Raw genomic sequence first — 24956 nt, 5'->3', positions numbered from 1 at the left:
TCTAACAATGGAATGTTCGCCCCTCACACAGAAATGATCGGTCTAACAATGGAATGTTCGCCCCCCACACAGAAATGATCGGTCTAACAATGGAATGTTCGCCCCTCACACAGAAATGATCGGTCTAACAATGGAATGTCCCCCCCACACAGAAATGATCGGTCTAACAATGGAATGTTCGCCCCTCACACAGAAATGATCGGTCTAACAATGGAATGTTCGGTGTAACACTGAGAGACAGAATACAACAACAAATTCAGCAGAAATGCGTCTAACAAATGATGACGGATCTGCATGTTCATGAGGGAAAGAAGGATTTGATCCCCTTCCCTTCCTGGAGACACAAAAATGGAAGGGAAACGGGACTGTGTGTGTGACGGGAGTCACTTTGGGTGGGGGGCCCATGGAACGCGGCTCACTTTGGGTGGGGGGCCCATGGAACGCGGCTCACTTTGGGTGGGGGGCCCATGGAACGCGGCTCACTTTGGGTGGGGGGCCCATGGAACGCGGCTCACTTTGGGTGGGGGGCCCATGGAACGCGGCTCACTTTGGGTGGGGGGCCCATGGAACGCGGCTCACTTTGGGTGGGGGGCCCATGGAACGCGGCTCACTTTGGGTGGGGGGCCCATGGAACGCGGCTCACTTTGGGTGGGGGGCCCATGGAACGCGGCTCACTTTGGGTGGGGGGCCCATGGAACGCGGCTCACTTTGGGTGGGGGGCCCATGGAACACGGCTCACTTTGGGTGGGGGGCCCATGGAACACGGCTCACTTTGGGTGGGGGACCCATGGAACACGGCTCACTTTGGGTGGGGGGCCCATGGAACACAGCTCACTTTGGAGAGGTGGGGAGACCCTGTCTCAGCTCCCCATATCCCTCTTATGTGCAAGTCACCCTGTGCCTGTTAGGGGGTACAGGGTGATCTGTCCTGATATTTGGGGGGGGGGGGGGGTTGTTCATTGTTTAATGCCATGTGGCTGCATCCCATTGTTCTATTGTGTGTCTTGCTTGGGAGCAAACTATTATGGGATGTGTTTGTGTATTGGCTTGGTGGGGGGTGTCTCCAGCAGCCCTCCCTCCTGATGGGACTCTCTGTTGGTGTATCTCTTACTAAATGTAGATTGTCCCGCCCTGTGTCATTATGCAGGGAGGGGGGATTGCCCCGCCCTGTGTCATTATGCAGGGAGGGGGGATTGCCCCGCCCTGTGTCATTATGCAGCTCGGACGGGGAAGCGGTAATGGACGTGCCCGAGCGCAGTCTGGGGTCGGTTCCGTTACAGTGTACTTACCGTAAAGTCCTTTTCTTGGGGTTATTAGGGAGACGGGATGAGATATTCGGAGACAACCAGATTATCCTTCCCTTATACAAGAGAACCGGGCACTAGGAAAACAAAAAAGTGGCAGTCAGGCAAGATAACTCCTCCCACTCCCAGCATACCCCAGTTTTATGATAAAGCAACAGGAGACTGGCTAATAATCAAGAGGGGAGGGGCCTGTGCCCCATAATGAACTCCATAGTTGGCCATACTTCTCTTCTGGACCTCAGGAGTGCACTTCCTTGTGCTGTCCTGTGACCCAGAATCAGCTGACAGCAGGCTAAAGTCCGCTGACATCACAGAACCACATTGGGCTCTGGAAGGAAGGATGATGACAATAATGTCGGGATCCACCCAGATGCCTGACTGGCAGCAGGATCAGCCTCTCAGAGCACCAATGTGAACCTGAATCAGCCGTTGCCCGCCCCCCTCCACAGCCTGACAGTCACAGCTCTCTGCTCAGAGCAGACAGAGAACTGAGCGATCAGTGGTCATGTGATCGCTCACTTCTCAGGCTTAGTGTTGGTGACAACCCCAGCAGGGAGGGGATTTGTGATTACTATTCCCACACGTCTCCTTTACAACCGTCTTGTTAATCCTTCATTAGGGACAGAGGATCAGATCCTTAGAGACAACGAAGACATCCAAAAGTAGTTCACCCCAGGGGCGGACTGACCATTCCAGCACTCGGGCACTGCCCCAGGGCCCGGGGTCAGTAGGGGGCCCATGAGATGCCCCTGGTCCCTTTTTTATAGTCTTTTTTGAGTGTGGGCAAGGACACAGGGGCCCCATGATCCCCTATTGCCCGGGGGCCCCATGAGTTGTCAGTCCGCCCCTGAGTTCAGCCAATGGGAGGTGAGGAGCAAACAAAATACAAACAGGCCCAAAGGGAATGTAACCGACCAGAAATACTGCCAGAGGGCGGCACGGGCGAGCAAAATCACATACAGTATATATACACACACACGTGATTCTGCATCTCCGGGTAGGGGGTGCGCGTGCCCTACCCCCGCCACCATTTGTGGCTGTCAATCACAGGGTCCCGGATGGTGAATATTCCCCGGTGCTATCCAATGATCTCCGACGGGGAGGGGAGCGTTTTGTTTACTAAGAGTCTTCCTCCCTGTCAGCTCGGGCGCACTGCACAGCACAGCCATCCAGATCAGTGTGAGTACAGTGAAGCACAGACCCCACTCCCCAGTAACAGACCCCGCCCACTAGTAAAACACTCCCAGCACACAGTTAACCCTTTGATCGCCCCTCATGTTAACTCCTTCCTGCCCAGTGCCATTAGTACAGTGTTGGTGCTTTTATTTCTAGCACCGATCACTGTATTGGTGTCACTGGGGATGTCAGTGACACCAAGTCAGTCCCCCCCCCCCCCCCCCAGTGTCAGAATGCCCTCTGCAGTCCCGCTATAAGTCGCTGATCGCCGTCATGACTAGTAATATAAAAAAATTTCCCCGTTATCTATCCCGCCATTTGTAAATGCTACAACCTTCACATAAACTATTCATTTACACGTATCGGGAATATTATTTTTAGCAGAATACATTTTGGCCGAAATTTAAGAATTTGATTTTTTTTTTTTTTACTGTAATAGGAAAAAGTCAAAAATATTGTTCTTTATTCAAAATCATCGGTCTTTTTTGTTCATAGCGCAAAAAAAAAACAAAAAAAAAAAAAAACGCAGAGGTGATCAAATACCACCGAAAGAAAGCTCCATTTTTGGGGAAAAAAAAGAACGTAAATGTAATTTGGGTGCAGCGTTGCATGACTGCGCAATTGTCAGTTAAAGTAATGCAGCGCCGTATTGTAAAAAAATTACCTGGTCAGAAAAGGGGTGGGGGGGAACCTCTGGAGGGGGAGGGGTTAATTAGCACAGCGTTAGTAGGCTTTAGGTATTTCCTGTCCCTGCTAGCTTAGTCAAAAACCCCAGATTTCAGGGCTGATACCGTATAAAGGGGAGATTCTTCGGAGTCGATACATAATGGGGGGGGGGCGGTGCCGATGTAATACCACCCCCCACTGCAGAATATCATCCCTGGGAGAAATACGACTTGACATAAAATTCATTATAGTGACTTGTTTGTAGCACTGATCTCTGTATTGGTGTCACTGGAGAGGTCAGTGACACCAAGTCAGTCCCCCCCCCCCCTCAGTGTCAGAATGTCCTCTGCAGTCCCGCCATAAGTCGCTGATCGCCGCCATTACTAACAAAAAAAAAATAAAATCCCCGTATCTATCCCGCCATTTGCAGACGCTATCACTTTCACGTAAACGATTCATTTACACGCATCGGGAATATTACTTTAAGCAGAATACATTTTGGCCGAAATTTACGACGAAATATGATTTTTTTTTTACTGGACATGTTTAACTTCTTGCCGACCGCGCATAGCCGAATGACGGCTTCACCGCGGCCGGCCAGTTCTGAGTGGACGTCATATGACGGGGGCGCGCACCCGGCGATCTCCGTGATCGCTGTGTCCTAAGGACACAGCTGATCACGTGATGTGGTGAAAGGCCGATCCCACCGGCCTTTTACCACGTGATCAGCGGTGTCCAATGACACGCTGATCACAGGGAAATGCAAGTGCCGGTTCTCGGCTGCACTTTCCTCACGCTGTCAGATCGTGAGGAAAGTACTGCCGAGAACCGGCAGTTGTCAGAGCGGGGATCGGCACCGATCATCAGGGCACTGATAATCAGTGCCCTGATGATCGGTGCCCAGCAGTGACACCCTCAAGTTCCGCCCACCTGTGCCCAGCAGTGTGCCCACTAGCTCCGCCCACCTGTGCCCAGCAGTGTGCCCACTAGCTCCGCCCACCTGTGCCCAGCAGTGCGCCCACTAGCCCCGCCCACCCGTGCCCAGCAGTGCCCCCACCTGTGCCCAGCAGTGCCCCCACCTGTGCCACTCTGCAGTGCCACCTACCTGTGCCCAGAAGTGCCACCTACATGTGCCCAGCAGTGCCACCCACCTGTGCCCACCCACCTGTGCCCACCAGTGCCACCCAGCAGTGCAGCCCAGCAGTGCTGCCAGTCAGTGCCCAGGGGTTGTGCCAGTCAGTGCCCAGAAGTGATGCCAGTCAGTGCCGTCTATCAGTACCCATCATCAGTGTCACCTATCAGTGCTGCATATCAGTGCCGCCTATCAGTGCCACCTCATTAGTACTGCCCTATCAGTGCCCATCAGTGCCGCCTATCAGTGCCCATCAGTGCCGCCTCATCAACGCAAATCAGTGAAGGAGAAAAAATACCTGTTTGAAAAATTTTATAAAAGAAACAAATAAATTTTTTTTTTTTTTTCAAATTTTTTGCACTTTTTTTAATTTATAGCGCAAAAAGTAAAGCGCCCAGCGGGGATTAAATACCACCAAAAGAAAGCTCTATTTGTGAGAAAAAAATGATCAAAATTTCATATGGGTACAATGTTGCATGACCGCGCAATTGTCAAAGTGCGACAGCGCTGAAAGCTGAAAATTGGCCTGGTAAGGAAGGGGGTAGAAGTGCCCGGGGGGCAGGAAGGGGGTAGAAGTGCCTGGGGGGCGAGGGGTTAATAGGAAAAAGTCAAAAATATTGTTTTTCCAAAATCATCGTTTTTTTTTTTGTTTATAGCACACAAAAAAAAATGCAGAGGGGATCAAATACCACCGAAAGAAAGCTCAATATGTGGGGAAAAAGGACGTAATTTAGTTTGGGTGCAGCGTTGCACGACTGCGCAATTGTCAGTTAACCTCCCTGGCGGTCTGATTCTTTCCGATTTTTTGTGCTGAAAGCGGTACATTTTTTTGCATGGAAATATGTCGTTTTTTATTGTCGGCTGTAATTTTTAGGAATAACTCCCTGAAATCTGTCCCACAAGAGTCTAGTAAACATCCCGGGGAGGAGAAAATCTGAAACACGAAATCATAAATTATAATTTAATAAATAATCATAAAAAATAATAATATAATAATAATAATATAATAATAAATTTCATTCAATAATATAATCACCAAAAACACTGAAATGTGAAATATAGCGCCAAGTTGGCCCATCGCTGAGCTCAGTCGCAGAATCGTTTTCAGTGTCTGATGAGGAATTTCCCCCACCAATCATTATCACTCAATTCTGCAAGTGGTTCTGATTTACTATCGCTGTTCTCTAGCCGGTCTAAAACCGCGTCTGACCTAAAGGGACGCTTTTTGGACGCCGTGGACGTTTCTCAGTTTCCAGGCAGAAAGGGCGGTAAAAGTGCAGGGCAGGGCGCCGGACAAAGCACTCGGGACAACATGTATGTGAAATGGTTTGATACAGGAAATGACAGCAAAAATGACATTTTTAAAAAATTTCAAATTTCCAGCCAATTCCGGCGCCCCATACGTCCCGACGTCGCAGGGACTGGAACACGGAACACGGATGCCGGCATCGGCCGGAGGAGATGGACGGGGACGCTGCAGGGGGGACATCGTGGGAGAAGGACAAGGTAAGCGCTGCAGGGACCCCCTGAGCAGCACCGCATGGTAAGCCCGAGTGTAGCTGGGGGGGGGGGGGGGGGGTTACCGCTCTTGGTACGGACATTTTACCCCGAGCTACACTCAGGAATACCACCAGGGGGGGGTTAAGTAAAACAAAAACTGGGCTGGTCAGGAGGGGATCCTCTGGAGGGGGAGGGGGGTATACATATATATACTAAACTCTCTGTTTGGTTATCAGCCAAGTAATGGACATCCAGAAGTTTCAGTTTCGGTGCAACACTAGCATTAAGGTAAAAATACCCCACTTACTGCCCCCCCCCTCCAAAATACTTCCCCGAATTCTCTCCCAATCCAGCCCTGTGCCCATCTGCTCGCTCAATGACCCCTCCCCTCACATATGCAATGACCCCTCCCCTCACATACAACTCCTCCATACACAATGACCCCCCCGATACATGCAATGACCCCCTCCCCTCACATACGACTCCTCCATACATAATGACCCCCCCCCCCCCCGGTACATGCAATGACCCCCTCCCCTCACATACGACTCCTCCATACACAATGACCCCCCCCCCCCCGATACATGCAATGACCCCCTCCCCTCACACATGACTCCTCCATACACCATGACCCCCTCCCCTCACATATGACCCCCCCCCCGATACATGCAATGACCCCCTCCCCTCACATATGACTCCTCCATACACCATGACCCCCCCCGATACATGCAATGACCCCCTCCCCTCACACATGACTCCTCCATACACCATGACCCCCTCCCCTCACATATGACCCCCCCCCGATACATGCAATGACCCCCTCCCCTCACACATGACTCCTCCATACACAATGACCCCCCCCCCCGATACATGCAATGACTCCTCCATACACCATGACCCCCCCCCCCGATACATGCAATGACTCCTCCCCTCACACATGACTCCTCCATACACCATGACCCCCCCCCCCCCCCCCGATACATGCAATGACTCCTCCCCTCACACATGACTCCTCCATACACCATGACCCCCTCCCCTCACATATGACCCCCCCCCCGATACATGCAATGACTCCTCCCCTCACACATGACTCCTCCATACACCATGACCCCCTCCCCTCACATATGACCCCCCCCCCGATACATGCAATGACTCCTCCCCTCACATATGACTCCTCCATACACAATAACTCCCCCGATACATACAATAACCCCCTCCCCTCACACATGACTCCTCCATACACAATGACCCCCTCCCCTCACATATGACTCCTCCATACACAATAACCCCCCCCCCGATACATACAATGACCCCCTCCCCTCACATATGACTCCTCCATACACAATAACCCCCCCCCCCCCGATACATACAATGACCCCCTCCCCTCACATATGACTCCTCCATACACAATGACCCCCCCCCCGATACATACAATGACCCCCTCCCCTCACATATGACTCCTCCATACACCATGACCCCCCCCCCCCCGATACATGCAATGACCCCCTCCCCTCACACATGACTCCTCCATACACAATGACCCCCCTCCCCTCACATATGACTCCTCCATACACAATGACCCCCCCCCTCACATATGACTCCTCCATACACAATGACCCCCCCCCTCACATATGGACTCCTCCATACACAATGACCCCCTCCCCTCACATATGACTCCTCCATACACCATGACCCCCCCCGATACATACAATGACCCCCTCCCCTCACATATGACTCCTCCATACACCATGACTCCTCCCCTCACATGACTCCTCCATACACAATGACCCCCCCATACATGCAATGACTCCTCCCCTCACATATGACCCCCCCATACATGCAATGACTCCTCCCCTCACATACGACTCCTCCATACACAATGACTCCTCCCCATACATGCAATGACCACTCCCCTATGACTCCTCCCCCACATACAGAAATGCTGATGATTATGGCGGATATGGGTGTCGCCAGCCGTGTGCTCATCGCTCTCCAATATAAAGGAGACAATACAGATCAATACAAGAGGGAGAGGAGGGCCTGATCCTGGGAGCTTACAATCTGATAGATGACTCCTCCCCCATCACCATAGTAACATGTCCTCACTCCTCTCCCTGGCCCAGAGCCGTACAGGAAGAAGGGTGTGACGTCCAACGCGGGGCGGAGTTATTTTACACTTCGCTCCACCCCCTACATAGAGACATTCCCACCAAATATCCCTTCAAACATTTTTTGGCGCCAAGCCAACATTTACCATCAAAAACAAGGGCTCCCAGCCCCGCCCACTCAGTGACAAGTGACGTCACAAGCCTGATGTGGGCGGAGCCAATTTAGTGAGTGAGAGGGAGGAGCTTTCTCATTACTATTTGGAGGTTGAGGTAAGTAGACGTGTTTTATGGAGCTCCGCCCGGAGTGATTTTTATTTCATTATTGATAGGCTGTCACTCCCCGTATATACCCCGCCCCCCTAATAAACCATTCTATATACCCCGCCCCCCAATAAACCATTCTATATCTACCCCGCCCCTTCCCGTATACAATGACTCCTCCCCCCATCACCATGGTAACATTACCTCAGTCCTGATCCAGTGCTGTACAGGAGGGGTCCTTTTATAGGTTCCTGCCTGACGGCTGTGGGCGGAGACTGCCGGTAAAGCCGCCTTAGACCTGCGCATGCGCAGTTGTCTAAGCGGATACCGACTTTCCTGGGTTACTCATGTTTCTGACACACCGAATACTTTACAAACCAGACAGGAATATGAGAGTCCAGACCATCGGAGGCGGGGTAATTTTACACTTCGCTCCTCCCCCTACATAGAGACATTCCCGCCAAATATCCCTTCAAACAATTTTTGGCGCCAAGCCAACATTTACCATCAAAAACAAAGGGCTCCAAGCCCCGCCCACTCAGTGACGTCACAAGCCTGATGTGGGCGGAGCCAATTTAGTGAGTGAGAGGGAGGAGCTTTCTCATTACGATTTGGAGGTTGAGGTAAGTAGGCGTGTTTTATGGAGCTCCGCCCGGAGTGATTTTTATTTCATTATTGATAGGCTGTGACTCCCCGTATATACCCCGCCCCCCTAATAAACCATTCTATATACCCCGCCCCCCTAATAAACCATTCTATATACCCCGCCCCCCCAATAAACCATTCTATATCTACCCCGCCCCTTCCCGTATACAATGACTCCTCCCCCCATCACCATGGTAACATTACCTCAGTCCTGATCCAGTGCTGTACAGGAGGGGTCCTTTTATAGGTTCCTGCCTGACGGCTGTGGGCGGAGACTGCCGGTATAGCCGCCTTAGACCTGCGCATGCGCAGTTGTCTAAGCGGATACCGACTTTCCTGGGTTACTCATGTTTCTGACACACCGAATACTTTACAAACCAGACAGGAATATGAGAGTCCAGACCATATATTCCGTGTGACGTACATCGGAGGCGGGGTAATTTTACACTTCGCTCCTCCCCCTACATAGAGACATTCCCGCCAAATATCCCTTCAAACAATTTTTGGCGCCAAGCCAACATTTACCATCAAAAACAAAGGGCTCCAAGCCCCGCCCACTCAGTGACGTCACAAGCCTGATGTGGGCGGAGCCAATTTAGTGAGTGAGAGGGAGGAGCTTTCTCATTACGATTTGGAGGTTGAGGTAAGTAGGCGTGTTTTATGGAGCTCCGCCCGGAGTGATTTTTATTTCATTATTGATAGGCTGTGACTCCCCGTATATACCCCGCCCCCCTAATAAACCATTCTATATACCCCGCCCCCCTAATAAACCATTCTATATACCCAGCCCCCGTAATAAACCATTCTATATACCCCATTCTATATACACCCCGCCCCCACCCTGCATACTCCATTCTATATCCTCCTCCCCCCCATCACCATGGTAACATTACCTCAGTCCGGCCCAGCGCTGTACAGGAGGGGTCCTTTTATAGGTTCCTACCTGATGGCTATGGGCGGAGACTGCCGGTACAGCCACCTTAAACCCGCGCATGCGCAGTTGCCTAAGCGGATACCGATTTTCCTGGGTTACTCATGTTCCCGACACACCGGCTGTGCGCGGGAACACCGAATACCTCCTAGTCCCGGGTCTGGGGCCTTTACAAACCGGACAGGAACGTGGGAAAATGTGAGCTCACACCATATATTACGTGTGATGTACAGCGGGGGGCGGGGTTATTATTTTACACTTCGCTCCTCCCCCTACATAGACATTCCCGCCAAATATCCCTTCAAGCATTTCTTGGCGCCAAGCCAACATTTACCATCAAAAACAAGCACGCTAAGCCACGCCCCCTCAGTGGCCTGTGACGTCACATGGCCTGATGTGGGCGGAGCCAATTTAGTGAGTGAGAGGGAGGAGCTTTCTCATTACTATTTGGAGGTTGAGGTAAGTAGGCGTGTTTTATGGAGCTCCGCCCGGAGTGATTTTTATTTCATTATTGATAGGCTGTCCCTCCCCGTATATACCCCGCCCCCCTAATAAACCATTCTATATACCCCGCCCCCCGAATAAACCATTCTATATACCCCGCCCCCCCGAATAAACCATTCTATATACCCCGCCCCCCCGAATAAACCATTCTATATACCCCGCCCCCCCAAATAAACCATTCTATATACCCCGCCCCCCCCAAATAAACCATTCTATATATCCCGCCCCCCCAAATAAACCATTCTATATATCCCGCCCCCCCCAAATAAACCATTCTATATACCCCGCCCCCCCGAATAAACCATTCTATATACCCCGCCCCCCGAATAAACCATTCTATATACCCCGCCCCCCCAAATAAACCATTCTATATATCCCGCCCCCCCAAATAAACCATTCTATATACCCCGCCCCCCCGAATAAACCATTCTATATACCCCGCCCCCCGAATAAACCATTCTATATACCCCGCCCCCCCAAATAAACCATTCTATATACCCCGCCCCCCGAATAAACCATTCTATATACCCCGCCCCCCCCAAATAAACCATTCTATATACCCCGCCCCCCGAATAAACCATTCTATATACCCCGCCCCCCCAAATAAACCATTCTATATATCCCGCCCCCCCCAAATAAACCATTCTATATACCCCGCCCCCCGAATAAACCATTCTATATATCCCGCCCCCCCAAATAAACCATTCTATATACCCCGCCCCCCGAATAAACCATTCTATATCTACCCCGCCCCCCCGAATAAACCATTCTATATATCCCGCCCCCCCCCAAATAAACCATTCTATATATCCCGCCCCCCCCAAATAAACCATTCTATATATCCCGCCCCCCCAAATAAACCATTCTATATACCCCGCCCCCCCGAATAAACCATTCTATATATCCCGCCCCCCCCAAATAAACCATTCTATATATCCCACCCCCCCAAATAAACCATTCTATATACTCCATTCTATGTACACCCCTCCCCCTATACCCCATTCTATGTACACCCCTCCCCCTATACCCCATTCTATGTATACCCCTCCCCCTATACGCCATTCTGTGTACACCCCTCCCCCTATACCCCATTCTGTGTACACCCCTCCCCCTATACGCCATTCTGTGTACACCCCTCCCCCTATACCCCATTCTGTGTACACCCCTCCCCGTATACCCCATTCTGTGTACACCCCTCCCCCTATACGCCATTCTGTGTACACCCCTCCCCCTATACCCCATTCTGTGTACACCCCTCCCCGTATACCCCATTCTGTGTACACCCCTCCCCGTATACCCCATTCTGTGTACACCCCTCCCCCTATACGCCATTCTGTGTACACCCCTCCCCGTATACCCCATTCTATATACACCCCTCCCCCTATACGCCATTCTATGTACACCCCTCCCCGTATACCCCATTCTATATACACTCCGCCCCGTATACCCCATTCTGTGTACACCCCTCCCCGTATACCCCATTCTATATACACCCGCCCCGTCTCTGTATAAACCATTCTATATACCCCGCCCCCCAATAAACCATTCTATATACCCCGCCCCCCCGAATAAACCATTCTATATACCCCGCCCCCCGAATAAACCATTCTATATACCCCGCCCCCCGAATAAACCATTCTATATCTACCCCGCCCCCCCGAATAAACCATTCTATATCTACCCCGCCCCCCCGAATAAACCATTCTATATACCCCGCCCCCCCGAATAAACCATTCTATATACCCCGCCCCCCGAATAAACCATTCTATATACCCCGCCCCCCGAATAAACCATTCTATATCTACCCCGCCCCCCCGAATAAACCATTCTATATCTACCCCGCCCCCCCGATTAAACCATTCTATATATCCCGCCCCCCCCAAATAAACCATTCTATATATCCCGCCCCCCCAAATAAACCATTCTATATATCCCGCCCCCCCAAATAAACCATTCTATATACTCCATTCTATGTACACCCCTCCCCCTATACGCCATTCTGTGTACACCCCTCCCCGTATACCCCATTCTGTGTACACCCCTCCCCGTATACCCCATTCTGTGTACACCCCTCCCCGTATACGCCATTCTGTGTACACCCCTCCCCCTATACGCCATTCTGTGTACACCCCTCCCCGTATACCCCATTCTATATACACCCCTCCCCCTATACGCCATTCTATGTACACCCCTCCCCCTATACGCCATTCTATGTACACCCCTCCCCGTATACCCCATTCTATATACACCCCGCCCCGTATACCCCATTCTATGTACACCCCTCCCCCTATACGCCATTCTGTGTACACCCCTCCCCATATACGCCATTCTATGTACACCCCTCCCCCTATACGCCATTCTGTGTACACCCCTCCCCGTATACGCCATTCTGTGTACACCCCTCCCCCTATACGCCATTCTATGTACACCCCTCCCCCTATACCCCATTCTATGTACACCCCTCCCCCTATACCCCATTCTATATACACCCCTCCTCGTACACTCCATTCTATATACACTCCGCCCCCACCCTGTATACCCCATTCTATGTACACCCCGCCTCCCCCGAATAAACCATTCTATTTACACCCCTCCCCCACCCCGTATACGCCATTCTATATACACCCCGCCCCGTATACGCCATTCTATATACACCCCGCCCCGTATACGCCATTCTATATACACCCCGCCCCCACCCCGTATACCCCATTCTATATACACTGCCCCCTCCCGGTATACGCCATTCTATATACACCCCTCCCCGTATACGTCATACTACATACCCTGCCCTCTCCCTGTATACGCCTACTACATACCTCGCACCTCCCCGTATACACCATTCTATACACCGTCCCCTCCCCGTATACACCATTCTATACACCGTCCCCTCCCCGTATACACCATTCTATACACCGTCCCCTCCCCGTATACACCATTCTATACACCGTCCCCGTATACACCATTCTATATACCGTCATCTCCCAGGAGATGTGTATACTGGGAGGGGACAGTATATAGAATGGTGTATACCAGAAGAGGATGGTATATAGAATGGTGTATACCGGGAGGGGATGGTATACATGGGGAGGGGCGGTATATAGAATGGTATATACCGGGAGGGGACGGTGTATAGAATGGTGTATACGGGGAGGGGACGGTATATAGAATGGTGTATACCGGGAGGGGACGGTATATAGAATGGTGTATACCGGGAGGGGACGGTATATAGAATGTTGTATACGGGGAGGGGACGGTATATAGAATGGTGTATACGGGGATGGGATGGTATATAGAATGGTATACATGGGGAGGGGACGGTATATAGAATGGTGTATACGGGGAGGGTATATAGAATGGTGTATACGGGGATGGGATGGTATATAGAATGGTATACATGGGGAGGGGACGGTATATAGAATGGTGTATACGGGGAGGGTATATAGAATGGTGTATACGGGGATGGGACGGTATATAGAATGGTGTATACGGGGATGGGACGGTATATAGAATGGTGTATACGGGGTGGGGACGGTATATAGAATGGTATACATGGGGAGGGGCGGTATATAGAATGGTGTATACGGGGAGGGGACGGTGTATAGAATGGTATACATGGGGAGGGGCGGTATATAGAATGGTGTATACGGGGATGGGACGGTATATAGAATGGTGTATACGGGGATGGGACGGTATATAGAATGGTGTATACGGGGATGGGACGGTATATAGAATGGTGTATACGGGGTGGGGACGGTATATAGAATGGTATACATGGGGAGGGGCGGTATATAGAATGGTGTATACGGGGAGGGGACGGTGTATAGAATGGTGTATACGGGGAGGGGACGGTGTATAGAATGGTGTATACGGGGAGGGGACGGTGTATAGAATGGTGTATACGGGGAGGGGACGGTATATAGAATGGTGTATACGGGGATGGGATGGTATATAGAATGGTATACATGGGGAGGGGCGGTATATAGAATGGTGTATACGGGGAGGGTATATAGAATGGTGTATACGGGGAGGGGACGGTATATAGAATGGTGTATACGGGGAGGGGACGGTATATAGAATGGTGTATACGGGGAGGGGACGGTATATAGAATGGTGTATACAGGGAGGGGGCGGTATATAGAATGGTGTATACGGGGAGGGGATGGTATATAGAATGGTATACATGGGGAGGGGCGGTATATAGAATGGTGTATACGGGGAGGGGATCATTACCTGTCCTGTTGGTGGATATCAGTGATTTTTGTTGGGAGGGGACTCCCTGACGCTGTAAATAGCGACGTATTTTATACTGTGTGGCCACACCCCTATAGTTACATCCGGGTATCCTACCCGTCTAATGACACTCCCACCCACGTCAGTCGTAGTTCTTAGTCGATATTTTTGTGTGATATTTTAGGTCGGATCATTCTAACGTTTATTTCCTCTTTTCTGATACAGAGGTGGTTATTATGAGCGATTATTACAATTCTACGGAGATTCGTCGAGAGCAGCGGAGGAAGGAGGAGAGAGGAGAGATTTTACACAAAACAACAAGCGTGAACGCAGAAATGCAAACGAGAAGACCAGAGGAGCACAGCCAGTGCGAGGTATCGGTGGTGGAGGGACGACAGGCCTGGCTAATGGAGCAGGATCGGAAAACGGAGGAGAGGAAGGCTTTTCTTGTGGAAGTTACAGCAAGAAGAGTGAAGATGGACAAGTTCCTCAAGGAGCTCAAGGAGGAGAGGGAGCGAGAGGAGGAGAAGGAGAGAGAGGAGGAGAGGTTAAGTAAGGTCCAGAAAATAGAAAAAGAGTTGGAGGAAGAGCGCATGAAGAGACGGGCCTGGCTAATGGAGCAGGATCGGAAAACGGAGGAGAGGAAGGCTTTTCTTGTGGAAGTTACAGCAAGAAGAGTGAAGATGGACAAGTTCCTCAAGGAGCTCAAGGAGGAGAGGGAGCGAGAGGAGGAGAAGGAGAGAGAGGAGGAGAGGTTAAGTAAGGTCCAGAAAATAGAGGAAGAGCGCATGAAGAGACGGGCATGGCTAATGGAGATGGAGCAAAAAAAGGAGCAGAGCAGAGCTTTTCTAGTGAAAGCAAGAGCAACAAAAGCAGAGATCGATAATTTCATCAAGGAGGAGAGGGAGAGAGAAGACAGGAGGAGAGAAGAGGAGAGGGAGAGAGAAGACAGGAGGAGAGAGGAGGAGAGGGAGGGAGAAGACAGGAGGAGAGAGGAGGAGATGGAGAGAGAAGACAGGAGGAGAGAGGAGGAGAGGGAGAGAGAAGCAGAAATGAAGAAGAAAGAGGAGGAGCAGAAAAGACAGGAGAGACAGGAATATCTCAGCAAAGTTCGGGCAATGAAATTAGAGTTGGAGAGCCAAGGAGTGAAGGGGAGTGAAATTTTAAAGATAATGCTGGCAATGAAAACCGAACGTAAACTAAAACAGGAGAGGAAGAAAGAAGAAGAAATGAAGAAAGAAAAGGAGAGAAGGATGAAGAAGAAGGAATGGTTAAAGAGAGGATATGAATTGAAAGCAGAGAGGGAGAGGCAAAGAGCAGAGGAACAGAAGAAAGAGGAGGAGCGCGAGAGAGCAGAAAGGGAGCATAAAAAAGTGGAGAAAAAGGAGGAGTGCAATGAAGAGCAGAAGACAGAATCTACAAGCAGAGAACAGGCAATGCATGTAGTGCAGGACAGCGAGAGAGTAGAGGAGAAGGAGTGCAATAAAGAGCAAGAGGAGACAGAATCTGCAAGCAGAGAACAGGCAATGAATGCAGAACAGGACAGCCAGAGAGTAGAGGAAAAGGAGTGCAATAAAGAGCAAGAGACAGAATCTGCAAGTAGAGAACAGGCAATGAATGCAGAACAGGACTGTAAAATAGAGGAGGAAAAGGAGATGGAGAGGAAAAGAGAAGAGGAGCAGAAAAGACAGGAGAGACAGGAATATCTCAGCAAAGCTCGGGCAATGAAATTAGAGTTGGAGAGCCAAGGAGTGAAGGGGAGTGAAATTTTAAAAATAATGCTGGCAATGAAAACCGAACGTGAGAATAAACCAAAACAGAAGAAAGAGGAGGAGCGCGAGAGAGCAGAAAGGGAGCATAAAAAAGTGGAGAAAAAGGAGGAGTGCAATGAAGAGCAGAAGACAGAATCTACAAGCAGAGAACAGGCAATGCATGTAGTGCAGGACAGCGAGAGAGTAGAGGAAAAGGAGACGGAGTGCAATAAAGTGCAAGAGGAGACAGAATCTGCAAGCAGAGAACAGGCAATGAATGCAGAACAGGACAGCGAGAGAGTAGAGGAAAAGGAGTGCAATAAAGAGCAAGAGACAGAATCTGCAAGTAGAGAACAGGCAATGAATGCAGAACAGGACAGTAAAATAGAGGAGGAAAAGGAGATGGAGAGGAAAAGAGAAGAGGAGCAGAAAAGACAGGAGAGACAGGAATATCTCAGCAAAGCTCGGGCAATGAAATTAGAGTTGGAGAGCCAAGGAGTGAAGGGGAGTGAAATTTTAAAAATAATGCTGGCAATGAAAACCGAACGTGAGAATAAACTAAAACAGAAGAAAGAGGAGGAGCGCGAGAGAGCAGAAAGGGAGCATAAAAAAGTGGAGAAAAAGGAGGAGTGCAATGAAGAGCAGAAGACAGAATCTACAAGCAGAGAACAGGCAATGCATGTAGTGCAGGACAGCGAGAGAGTAGAGGAGAAGGAGTGCAATAAAGAGCAAGAGGAGACAGAATCTGCAAGCAGAGAACAGGCAATGAATGCAGAACAGGACAGCCAGAGAGTAGAGGAAAAGGAGTGCAATAAAGAGCAAGAGGAGACAGAATCTGCAAGCAGAGAACAGGCAATGAATGCAGAACAGGACAGCGAGAGAGTAGAGGAAAAGGAGTGCAATAAAGAGCAAGAGACAGAATCTGCAAGTAGAGAACAGGCAATGAATGCAGAACAGGACAGTAAAATAGAGGAGGAAAAGGAGATGGAGAGGAAAAGAGAAGAGGAGCAGAAAAGACAGGAGAGACAGGAATATCTCAGCAAAGCTCGGGCAATGAAATTAGAGTTGGAGAGCCAAGGAGTGAAGGGGAGTGAAATTTTAAAAATAATGCTGGCAATGAAAATCGAACGTGAGAATAAACTAAAACAGAAGAAAGAGGAGGAGCGCGAGAGAGCAGAAAGGGAGCATAAAAAAGTGGAGAAAAAGGAGGAGTGCAATGAAGAGCAGAAGACAGAATCTACAAGCAGAGAACAGGCAATGCATGTAGTGCAGGACAGCGAGAGAGTAGAGGAAAAGGAGAAGGAGTGCAATAAAGAGCAAGAGGAGACAGAATCTGCAAGCAGAGAACAGGCAATGAATGCAGAACAGGACAGCCAGAGAGTAGAGGAAAAGGAGTGCAATAAAGAGCAAGAGACAGAATCTGCAAGTAGAGAACAGGCAATGAATGCAGAACAGGACAGTAAAATAGAGGAGGAAAAGGAGATGGAGAGGAAAAGAGAAGAGGAACAGAAAAGACAGGAGAGACAGGAATATCTCAGCAAAGTTCGGGCAATGAAATTAGAGTTGGAGAGCCAAGGAGTGAAGGGGAGTGAAATTTTAAAAATAATGCTGGCAATGAAAACCGAACGTGAAAATAAACTAAAACAGAAGAGGAAGAAAGAAGAAGAAATGAAGAAAGAAAAGGAGAGAAGAATGAAGAAGAGGGAATGGTTTAAAACAGGATATAAAATGAAAGCAGAGAGGGAGAGGCAAAGAGAAGAGGAACAGAAGAAAGAGGAGGAACGTGGGAGAGCAGAAAGGGAGCATAAAAAAGTGGAGGAAAAGGAGGAGTGCAATGAAGAGCAGAAGACAAAATCTACAAGCAGAGAACAGTCAATGAATATAGAGTGGGACAGTGAAAGAGAAGAGGGAAAGGAGAGGGTGATGGAGTGCAAAAAAGAGCAGAAGGATAGGGAATCTGCAAGCAGAGAACAGGCAGTGACTGCAAAGCAGAACAGTGAAAGAGTAGAGGAAAAGGAGAAGGAGTGCGATGAGGAGCAAGAGGTGACATAATCTACAAATTCCACAACTTACTGATACCATCTGCAGTAACAAAGGATCTGGTGCAGGAAAACAACGGAAGTGCCCAGAAGTACCCAACAGAGGTATGTACATAGAGGAAGCGGTGTCTGCAAACCATCTGTAACAATGTAGCAGAGACTGATTGCCACCCGCAGTGCTGTACCTGTGCTGGGTGAGAGGAGAGGATTACAGCACTTTGCCCAGGTAAGTCATTTGTATCTGTCCAGTAATGGTGTTCCGTGTGCCGGGATCCCATTCCAATGCTGAGCGCTGCCTTGCTAGGATGACGCCTACTCATGGCCGCTGGGGTCACGGGTCTGGGAGGGAAGTCCTGAGCATGTGCGTGTGTCTCGGTAACAGAGAACTGAGCTGTCAGTCCAGCAGTTCTCTCCCTTAGGATTTAGTTTACCATTGTTCCCTGTCCTTTCATAGGGTTCATGTGCACAGCAGCATAGCATAGGATAGATTAGAATAGCATAGATTAGGATAGGATAGATTAGAATAGCATAGATTAGGATAGGGTAGATTAGAATAGCATAGATTGGGATAGGATAGCATAGATTAGGATAGGATAGCATAGATTAGGATAGGATATCATAGATTAGGATAGGATAGATTAGAATAGCATAGCATAGATTGGGATAGGATAGAATAGATTAGGATAGCATAGATTGGGATAGGATAGAATATACTATCCTAATCTATGCTATTTTATCCTAATCTAGATTAGGATAGGATAGACTAGATTAGGATAGGATAGCATAGATTGGGATAGAATAGATTAGGATAGGATAGAATATACTATCCTAATCTATGCTATTTTATCCTAATCTAGATTAGGATAGGATAGACTAGATTAGGATAGGATAGCATAGATTGGGATAGAATAGAATATACTATCCTAATCTATGCTATCCTAATCTAGATTAGGATAGGATAGCATAGATTAGGATAGCATAGATTAGGATAGGATAGCATAGATTAGGATAGCATAGATTAGGATAGGATAGAATAGATTAGGATAGAATATACTATCCTAATCTATGCTATTTTATCCTAATTTGGATAGGATAGCATAGACTAGACTAGATTAGGATAGCATAGATTGGGATAGAATATAATATACTATCCTAATCTATGATATCCTAATCTATGCTACTTTATCCTAATCTAGATTAGGATAGGATAGCATAGATTAGGATAGGATAGCATAGATTGGGATAGAATAGATTGGGATAGGATAGCATAGATTGGGATAGGATAGAATAGATTAGGATAGGATAGCATAGATTAGGATAGGATAGCATAGATTGGGATAGAATAGATTGGGATAGGATAGCATAGATTGGGATAGGATAGATTGGGATAGGATAGCATAGATTGGGATAGAATAGATTGGGATAGGATAGCATAGATTGGGATAGGATAGCATAGATTAGGATAGGATAGCATAGATTGGGATAGGATAGCATAGATTGGGATAGAATAGATTGGGATAGGATAGCATAGATTAGGATAGGATAGCATAGATTGGGATAGGATAGCATAGATTAGGATAGGATAGCATAGATTAGGATAGGATAGCATAGATTAGGATAGGAGAGCATAGATTGGGATAGAATAGAATATACTATCCTCATCTATACTATCCTAATCTATGCTCTCCTATCCTAATCTAGACTAGGATAGGATAGAATAGTGTTTTCCACAGCTGTGTGCATGAGCCCTTAACGTGTAACTGAAGTCAATAGCTATAGAATTGTGAGCAGGCAATCTCTTTATTGTAGAAGGGACTTGTTGTGTCTCATCTACAATAAAAGCCAACTTACCTGCCTGTTCACAATCATCGTTAGGCTGGGTTAGGGTTCGGTAGGGGAGCTGAAGGACATCGCATCGCTGGAGTGGAGGTAAGTATCGTCGGAGAATCCGGATGACGTCCTCGGGGGATCTCGCAGACATCGCATCGCTGGAGTGGAGGTAAGTATCGTCGGAGAATCCGGATGACGTCCTCGGGGGATCTCGCAGACATCGCATCGCTGGAGCGATCACGGGAGGTGAGTATTCGGAGGTAAGTATTTGTAGACTTCAGTTACACTATATGACAGGACAATGAACTTTGGTAAACTGAATCCTGAGGGAGAGAACGGCTGGACTGACAGCTCAGTTCTCTGTCACCAAGACACGCCCACATGCGCAGGACTTCCTTCCAGGTCCGTGACCGCACCGGCTACAAGTGGGCGGCATCCTGGCTAGGCAACGCTCAGCACTGGAACGGCGTCCTGGACATGGAGCACCATTACTGGACAGGTATGAATGACTTACCTGGGGAAGTGCTGTAGTCCTCTGCTTCCACCCAGCACAGGTAACAACGCTGTGGGGGGCAGTTAGTCCCTGCTACACTGTTGCAGATGGACCGCAGACACTGTCACCTCGGTGTACCTACCTTTATTGGGTACTTCTGGATACTTTTTCTGATTGGGGGGGTATGGGGTGGTGGGGTGCTGGGAGGAGGGACGCAGTTTCCCATCTTCGCCCTGGGCTTTGGGTAGCCTTGTCCCGGCACTGACTGCACCATATCCTTTTTTCATGCAAATTGTATCACTAAATTGTGGATTTTAAGGTATTTTCTGACATTGCAGATTTTATAATTTTACCATTTACTCTATCTGTATCTTCCATTGGTGGATTAGAGCAGCTCAACTAGGGTGCCCAGGCACTGCCTTGAGGTTTCTTCAGGGGTGCCTTGAGGTTTCTTCAGGGGCGCCTTGAGGTTTCTTCAGGGGCGCCTTGAGGTTTCTTCAGGGGCGCCTTGAGGTTTCTTCAGGGGCGTCTTGAGGTTTCTTCAGGGGCGTCTTGAGGTTTCTTCAGGGGCGCCTTGAGGTTTCTTCAGGGACGTCTTGAGGTTTCTTCAGGGGTGCCTTGAGGTTTCTTCAGGGGCGTCTTGAGGTTTCTTCAGGGACGTCTTGAGGTTTCTTCAGGGGTGCCTTGAGGTTTCTTCAGGGGTGTCTTGAGGTTTCTTCAGGGGCGTCTTGAGGTTTCTTCAGGGGCGTCTTGAGGTTTCTTCAGGGGTGCCTTGGCAAAACATCTAAAAATTGCCCAAAACTTGTATAAAAGGCAGCGGGTGGAACAAGCCGGCCTTTTAGTTACACAAAGCCCCCGGTTTTCATTTTGCACCGTAACGATCTTCTAGCTGCCTGTATCCTGACAACCAATGACATCATCAGGTGATAAAAAGGATGACAGCTGCCTGCACAGCATCCTAGTTTGACCCTCCCCCACCCCTTTCCATCAATGTTGGGGTCACATTATTACATTAGCTTAGTGATGTAGGGATGTGGAAATGTTTTAAAAAAATACTCGGGAGTGCCCCCCTTTACTCAGAGCTCAGCTGGGTTCCCCCCTTTAGTCAGAGCTCAGCGGGGTTCCCCCCTTTAGTCAGAGCTCAGCTGGGTTCCCCCCTTTAGCCAGAGTTCCCCCCTTTAGTCAGAGCTCAGCGGGGTTCCCCCCTTTAGTCAGAGCTCAGCTGGGTTCCCCCCTTTAGCCAGAGTTCCCCCCTTTAGTCAGAGCTCAGCGGGGTTCCCCCCTTTAGTCAGAGCTCAGCTGGGTTCCCCCCTTTAGTCAGAGTTCCCCCCTTTAGTCAGAGCTCAGCGGGGTTCCCCCCTTTAGTCAGAGCTCAGCTGGGTTCCCCCCTTTAGTCAGAGTTCCCCCCTTTAGTCAGAGCTCAGCGGGGTTCCCCCCTTTAGTCAGAGCTCAGCTGGGTTCCCCCCTTTAGTCAGAGCTCAGCTGGGTTCCCCCCTTTAGTCAGAGTTCCCCCCTTTAGTCCGAGCTCAGCTGGTTTCCCCCCTTTAGTCAGAGTTCCCCCCTTTAGTCAGAGCTCAGCGGAGTGACCCCCTTTAGTCAGCTCAGCGGGGTTCCCCCCTTTAATCAGAGCTCAGCGGAGTGCCCCCCTTTAATCAGAGCTCAGCGGAGTGCCCCCCTTTAATCAGAACTCAGCGGAGTGCCCCCCTTTAGTCAGACATCAGCGGAGTGCCCCCCTTTAGTCAGAGCTCAGCGGAGTGCCCCCCTTTAGTCAGAGCTCAGCGGAGTGCCCCCCTTTAGTCAGAGCTCAGCGGGGTTCCCCCCTTTAGTCAGAGCTCAGCGGGGTGCCCCCCTTTAGTCAGAGCTCAGCGGAGTGCTCCCCTTTAATCAGAGCTCAGCGGAGTGCCCCCCTTTAGTCAGAGCTCAGCGGAGTGCCCCCCTTTAGTCAGAGCTCAGCGGAGTGCCCCCCTTTAGTCAGAGCTCAGCGGAGTGCCCCTCCTTTAGTCAGAGCTCAGCGGGGTTCCCCCCTTTAGTCAGAGCTCAGCCTTTGTTCCCCCACAGTGAGCATATATATCTGCTAGCTCATTTTAGTGACACCATGCAGTTCATGGTGTCACTCTGCCCCCCCTGTTAGCAAACATTAGGTGACTGATAAAACACGAAGGAGGAGCTTTCCTGCGATGTCACCTACCTGCCAATGTTTATGAATAGATGAAGAGGCTGCCGGTATTTGGCCGATGTGCAATCATTGAATTTGCCAGCGATGAGCTGGATGCATGAAGCCTTCAGACTGCGTACGTTTGTTTCATTCAAATGAATGGCCACACCTTTATGCGCATGCACGTTTAGGCACGTCTGTGCGCGTAGAAACTGCAGATCTGTGTGGCCCGGGACGCAGAGGCGTCCTACTTCTGCGCAGCTAAATGCAGCGCACATTTTTGAATGTCAATGGGCTCAGTGGTTTTTCTGCCCGTGTGAATGAGCCCTTCATATGGACGTGACTTTTCAGTGGACCGACCCGGAGCGGCATCTGCTCACTCATGTGATGTGGAGGAGCCTGCTTGGTGAGGGTCCCACACAACTGGACATGTAACTCGGCTGAGTTATCATGACCATCTGGACATGCATCTGGCTTTTCAGCGGAGAAGGGTGGACCGACCTGGAGCGGCATCTGCTCACTCATGTGATGCGGAGGAGCCTGCTTGGTGAGGGTCCCACACAACTGGACATGTAACTCGGCTGAGTTATCATGACCATCTGGACATGCATCTGGCTTTTCAGCGGAGAAGGGTGGACCGACCTGGAGCGGCATCTGCTCACTCATGTGATGCGGAGGAGCCTGCTTGGTAAGTGTTCCACACAACTGGACATGTAACTCGGCTGAGTTATCATGACCATCTGGACATGCATCTGGCTTTTCAGCGGAGAAGGGTGGACCGACCTGAAGCGGCATCTGCTCACTCATGTGATGTGGAGGAGCCTGCTTGGTAAGTGTTCCACACAACTGGACATGTAACTCGGCTGAGTTATCATGACCATCTGGACATGCATCTGGCTTTTCAGCGGAGAAGGGTGGACCGACCTGGAGCGGCATCTGCTCACTCATGTGATGTGGAGGAGCCTGCTTGGTAAGTGTTCCACACCGCTGGACATGTACCTTGGATGAGCCAATATATACCCCGGCGTGTGGCTTCAGAGATCTATGTTATGAAAATGGCGGACGGGAACTCCCAGGATTGTTCCTGCAGAGCTCTATGAATGGTCATGGATAATCCATTATCCGTGAATGTGAAGAATCTGTTACCAAATGCTACAGGCTAGCCTTCAATGCCAATGTTCTTCAATGAGCCTTGGCCACCCAAGAGCCTGTTTCTGGTCCTTGGACCACTTTTGGTCGGTCTCGACCACCGCAGACCGAAAGGATCCCACTAGAGCTGCAGTTTTGGAGTCGTCTAGACATTACAATTTGGTCCTTATCAAAGTTGGGTCAAATCCTTAACCTTGCCCATTTTCCAATGTTTCCAACACACCAACTTCATGGACAACACGTTGATGATGATTAAAGTATAAAAACCAAAAAAAGTGATCTATCTAATTATAGGTGATGCTGGGCTCCTAATATAATAATATAGTATGGGCAGCACATTGGCCAAGTGGTTAGCACTTCTGCCTAGCAGGGCTCGGGTTGTTAGTTTGAACCCCAACCAAAGCACTACCTGCCTGGAGATTGCATGTTCTCCATGTGCCTGCGTGGGTTTCCTCCGGGTACTCCGGTTTCCTCCCACACTTCAAAGACATGCTGGTAGGTGAATTGGCCTTAGTATGTGTATTCATGAATGTATTAGATTGTAAGCTCCTTGAGGGCAAAGACTGAATATACAAAATGCGTAAATTGATTGCGCTTCATAAGTACTTCTAATAAATAACATATTCCACATTTTGTAGAGTAGAGTAGGGACTGGCCAGAGAGGGATTACTTTGACGCAGTTGGCCGGCTTAAACATGTATTGCAATACATGTGAACTAAAAATCCCCGTTTTTACGCAGTTTTCTAGAAAGGGTATATAGCAGTATACAGCCAGCGGGTTCTTTCAGGATTTTTAATTTTAGAGTCATTGCTGGAGACTGGAGGACACTTATACAAAACACCAAGAAGACATTTCTGCTACAGGAGGTGACACCAGCTTCTGAGGACCAGGGTGTACTTACCACACACTATACCATCCCATCTACCCCACCGTACACCATCCCATCTACCCCAAATGTACACCATCCCATCTACCCCACTGTACACCATCCCATCTACCCAACCGTACACCATCCCATCTACCCCAAATGTACACCATCCCATCTACCCCACCGTACACCATCCCATCTACCCCACCGTAC

General features: G+C 49.4%; 1 protein-coding gene across 1 annotated transcript; it reads left to right on the top strand.

The window, feature by feature from the left end:
• The first annotated feature begins 14636 nt into the window (after positions 1-14636).
• On the top strand, positions 14637-18382 carry LOC149428800 (uncharacterized). Its single transcript, XM_089666985.1, has one exon. The coding sequence runs from the start codon at positions 14694-14696 to the stop codon at positions 18258-18260; it is 3567 nt and encodes a 1188-aa protein (XP_089523111.1). The 5' UTR covers positions 14637-14693; the 3' UTR covers positions 18261-18382.
• Positions 18383-24956: the final 6574 nt, after the last annotated feature.

The sequence above is a fragment of the Staurois parvus genome, unplaced genomic scaffold (genome assembly GCF_062004578.1).
Source record: "Staurois parvus isolate SC_StPar_1 unplaced genomic scaffold, SC_StPar_1.0 ptg002954l, whole genome shotgun sequence".
Lineage (NCBI taxonomy): Eukaryota > Metazoa > Chordata > Amphibia > Anura > Ranidae > Staurois > Staurois parvus.
Note: the sequence above shows the minus strand (reverse complement) of the source record. Positions and strands in the feature narration are given on the sequence as shown.

Excerpts from the sequence above, each read along its gene's own strand:
- LOC149428800 (XM_089666985.1), top strand. The coding sequence starts at position 14,694 with ATGAGCGATTATTACAATTCTACGGAGATTCGTCGAGAGCAGCGGAGG.